This window comes from Ascaphus truei, unplaced genomic scaffold (assembly GCF_040206685.1).
Source record: "Ascaphus truei isolate aAscTru1 unplaced genomic scaffold, aAscTru1.hap1 HAP1_SCAFFOLD_295, whole genome shotgun sequence".
NCBI classification, from domain to species: Eukaryota; Metazoa; Chordata; class Amphibia; order Anura; family Ascaphidae; genus Ascaphus; species Ascaphus truei.
The window spans coordinates 319,678-324,384 of record NW_027455912.1 but is presented as its reverse complement, the minus strand read 5'-3'; the positions used below and the strand labels follow the sequence as shown (position 1 = coordinate 324,384).

Genomic DNA, 4,707 nt, shown 5'->3' with positions numbered 1-4,707 from the left:
TTACCTCTCTGCGCGTGTATGTGTATACCGGTATTACCTCTCTGGGCGTGTATGTGTATACCGGTATTACCTCTTTTGGCGTGTATGTTTATACCGGTATTACCTCTCTGGGCGTGTATGTGTATACCGGTATTACCTCTCTGGGCGTGTGTATGTGTATACCGGTATTACCTCTCTGGGTGTGTGTATGTGTATACCGGTATTACCTCTCTGGGCGTGTATGTGTATACCGGTATTACCTCTCTGGGCGTGTATGTGCATACCGGTATTACCTCTCTGGGCGTGTATGTGTATACCGGTATTACCTCTCTGGGCGTGTATGTGCATACCGGTATTACCTCTCTGGGCGTGTATGTGTATACCGGTATTACCTCTCTGGACGTGTATGTGCATACCGGTATTACCTCTCTGGGCGTGTATGTGCATACCGGTATTACCTCTCTGGGCGTGTATGTGTATACCGGTATTACCTCTCTGGGCGTGTATGTGTATACCGGTATTACCTCTCTGGGCGTGTATGTGTATACCGGTATTACCTCTCTGGGCGTGTATGTGTATACTAGTATTACCTCTCTGCGCGTGTATGTGTATATGTGTATATGTGTATATGTATACCTCTCTGCGCGTGTATGTGTATACCGGTATTACCTCTCTGGGCGTGTATGTTTATACCGGTATTACCTCTCTGGGCGTGTATGTGTATACCGGTATTACCTCTCTGGGCGTGTGTATGTGTATACCGGTATTACCTCTCTGGGCGTGTATGTGTATACCGGTATTACCTCTCTGGGCGTGTATTTGCATACCGGTATTACCTCTCTGGGCGTGTATGTGTATACCGGTATTACCTCTCTGGGCGTGTATTTGCATACCGGTATTACCTCTCTGGGCGTGTATGTGTATACCGGTATTACCTCTCTGGGCGTGTATGTGTATACCGGTATTACCTCTCTGGGCGTGTATTTGCATACCGGTATTACCTCTCTGGGCGTGTATGTGTATACCGGTATTACCTCTATGGGCGTGTATGTGTATACTAGTATTACCTCTCTGGGCTTGTATGTGTATACCGGTATTACCTCTCTGGGCGTGTAGGTGTATACCGGTATTACCTCTCTGGGCGTGTATGTGTATACCGGTATTACCTCTCTGGGCATGTATGTGTATACCGGTATTACCTCTCTGGGCGTGTATGTGTATACCGGTATTACCTCTCTGGGCGTGTATGTGTATACCGGTATTACCTCTCTGGGCGTGTATGTGTATACCGGTATTACCTCTCTGTGCGTGTATGTGTATACCGGTATTACCTCTCTGGGCGTGTACGTGTATACCGGTATTACCTCTCTGGGCGTGTATGTGTATACCGGTATTACCTCTCTGGGCGTGTATGTGTATACCGGTATTACCTCTCTGGGCATGTATGTGTATACCGGTATTACCTCTCTGGGCGTGTATGTGTATACCGGTATTACCTCTCTGGGCGTGTATGTGTATACCGGTATTACCTCTCTGGGCGTGTATGTGTATACCGGTATTACCTCTCTGGGCGTGTATGTGTATATACCGGTATTACCTCTCTGGACGTGTATGTGTATACCGGTATTACCTCTCTGGGCGTGTATGTGTATACCGGTATTACCTCTCTGGGCGTGTATGTGTATACCGGTATTACCTCTCTGGGCGTGTATGTGTATACCGGTATTACCTCTCTGGGCGTGTATGTGTATACCGGTATTACCTCTCTGGGCGTGTATGTGTATACCGGTATTACCTCTCTGGGCGTGTAGGTGTATACCGGTATTACCTCTCTGGACATAGTGACCTGACCGGCTTTGGGGGATTGGAGGGCCGCGGGATTTCCCTGAGCAGGGAGAGAGCGGGGCTGCTGCTAGGGGGCTGGGCAGCTGCCTCCATTCTGATTGGCTGCATTACCCAGCAGCAGTTAACCACGAGCAGGTGTCAGGAGCCTGGGGGGGGGGTGGGGGGCCAAGAAGAGGAGGAAACAGCATGGAGCGGAGAGGTGAGCGTGTCGGACCTTTCACTATTGAGTCCAGTATTTGCGGAGTAGCCGCCTCGCAAACCGTTTCCCTCCTAGTCGCAGCCCTGACCCCCGTGTTCAGATTGGGCATTAGAGTGTGAGCTCTTTGTCACGGTCTCCCGCGCAGAATAATAATATCAGACACGAAAGGCAAAGCAGCAGATTTTATTTCAGGATGAAGAGACGATGCTGCCCATGGAGAGGGGGGGGGGGGAGGAAGGGGGACGCAATGCTCTGCAGACCCAGCACTGCCCTCACTTACTCCCCTTTACAGAGCAGAATATCCTGCACGGCACTAGTGATACTCTGCAGACGAGGTCAGGATGGAGGGCGCGATACTCTGCGGGCGAGGTCAGGATGGAGGGCGCGATACTCTGCGGGCGAGGTCGGGATGGTGCGATGCTCTGCGGGGTCACTTGTTGCAGTGCACACAGTTGCTGGTGGGCGTGTCCCAGTGGAAGCCGATGGCGTCGATGACGGAGCCGGAGCTCCCGCTGATGTAACGCAGCACGGTTTTGGGGTGCAGGGGTACGGCGTTGAAGCTGGTCCCATACTCCTTCCCAAAGGGGAAGAACCGCCCCTTATCCGTGACGATCACCATGCGCCTGATGTAGCTCGAGTACTTCCCCGAAACCTGGGTCACCGACTCCCCGGGGTGCAGGAAAATCTCCTCCGTGTCCCCAGAACTGCCCCCCACGTGCTGAGACCACGTCTGTCCGTATCGGATCTGCAGCCTGCAGGGGAGAAACCTCATCAGAGCCTCATCAGAACCCTATCAGAGCTTATTAGCGCTGCAATGGTATTATATCAGAGCCTTATCAGAACCCTATCAGAGCTTATTAGCGCTGCAATGGTATTATATCAGAGCCTTATCAGAACCCTATCAGAGCTTATTAGCGCTGCAATGGTATTATATCAGAGCCTTATCAGAACCCTATCAGAGCTTATTAGCGCTGCAATGGTATTATATCAGAGCCTTATCAGAACCCTATCAGAGCTTATTAGCGCTGCAATGGTATTATATCAGAGCCTTATCAGAACCCTATCAGAGCTTATTAGCGCTGCAATGGTATTATATCAGAGCCTTATCAGAACCCTATCAGAGCTTATTAGCGCTGCAATGGTATTATATCAGAGCCTTATCAGAACCCTATCAGAGCATATTAGCGCTGCAATGGTATTATATCAGAGCCTAGCGCCACACCAAAGCCTTATTAGAATCGAAGAAGAACCTCATCAGAACCATATAAGACCCTTATCAGAAACTCATTAGAGCCTAAATAGAACCATATCAGAGCCTAGAGCCTCGCGAGAACCCCGTCAGAGCCTCACGAGAACCCCATCAGAACCCCGGCAGAGCCTCGTCGGAACCCCGTCAGAGCCTCGTCGTAACCCCGTCGGAACCCTATTAGAACCTAGTCAGAACCCCGTCAGAGCCTCGTCGGAACCCTATCAGAACCTAGTCAGAACCCTATCAGAGCTTTATGAGAAGCGCGTGGCTCACCCCACGATGTAGTTGCGGTTCACCCTCACACGCAGGGCTGTGATTGGTCCATCCAGCTGGTTCCCGGAGTGTGAGAACCGCTTGCCGCCGCCTCCACCATATTCACCGGAGTAAGAGGAGCTGCGTGGCTGGGCTGGGGGGGGGGAGTGAGAGGGACAGGTGTGAGAAATGGGCCACGTGCTAGAAAAATGCACATGGGATAAAGGGGCCACGTGTGTGAGAGAGAGGGGTTGCGTGTTTGAGAAGGGCCACGTATGCGAGAAAAAGAAGGGACACGTGAATGTGTGAGAGAGAGAGGCCACATGTGAAAGTGGCAGATGCTGTCTGAGTCAGGTGGATGGAGGGTGGTGGGTGCGTGCGTAGCTGGGTGCATATGTTTGTGTGTGGCTGGGTGCGTGTGCTTGTGTGTGTGTGTGTGGCTGGGTGCATATGTTTGTGTGTGGCTGGGTGCGTGTGCTTGTGTGTGGCTGGGTGCGTGTGCTTGTGTGTGTGTGTGTGTGTGTGTGTGGCTGGGTGCATATGTTTGTGTGTGGCTGGGTGCATGTGCTTGTGTGTGGCTGGGTGCTTGTGTGTGTGTGGCTGGGTGCATATGTTTGTGTGTGGCTGGGTGCGTGTGCTTGTGTGTGTGTGGCTGGGTGCGTGTGCTTGTGTGTGTGTGGCTGGGTGCGTGTGCTCGTGTGTGTGTGGCTGGGTGCATATGCTTGTGGGTGTGTGGCTGGGTGCACGTGTGGTTGTGTGTGGCTGGGTGCGTGTGCTTGTGTGTGTGTGGCTGGGTGCGTGTGCTTGTGTGTGTGTGGCTGGGTGCGTGTGCTCGTGTGTGTGTGGCTGGGTGCATATGCTTGTGGGTGTGTGGCTGGGTGCATGTGTGGGTGTGTGTGCTGGTGTGTGGCTGGGTGCGTGTGCTTGTATGTGTGTGGCTGGGTGCATGTGTGGGTGTGGGTGTGTGGCTGGGTGCACGTGTGGTTGTGTGTGGCTGGGTGCATATGCTTGTGTGTGTGTGGCTGGGTGCATATGTTTGTGTGTGTGTGGCTGGGTGCTTGTGTGTGTGTGGCTGGGTGCATATGTTTGTGTGTGGCTGGGTGCGTGTGCTTGTGTGTGGCTGGGTGCGTGTGCTTGTGTGTGGCTGGGTGCGTGTGCTTGTGTGTGTGTGGCTGGGTGCGTG

The 4,707-nt window shown here is 52.6% G+C and overlaps 1 protein-coding gene across 2 annotated transcripts in view; it reads right to left on the bottom strand.

Moving 5' to 3' along the window:
• Positions 1-2,191: 2,191 nt before the first annotated feature.
• LOC142483099 (zymogen granule membrane protein 16-like) overlaps positions 2,192-4,707 on the bottom strand; it is a 5,601-nt gene continuing 3,085 nt past the window's right edge. Inside the window, exons 3-5 of one of the 2 annotated variants that reach the window (XM_075583180.1) lie at positions 3,546-3,678; positions 2,427-2,775; positions 2,192-2,392 (exon numbers count right to left, since the gene is read on the bottom strand). In XM_075583180.1, the coding sequence (XP_075439295.1) occupies positions 2,454-2,775; positions 3,546-3,678 (455 nt within the window). In that variant the 3' untranslated portion in view covers positions 2,192-2,392; positions 2,427-2,453. Of the gene's footprint in view, positions 2,776-3,545; positions 3,679-4,707 lie in introns of both variants that reach the window. The other variant, XM_075583178.1, reaches the window with a different exon arrangement.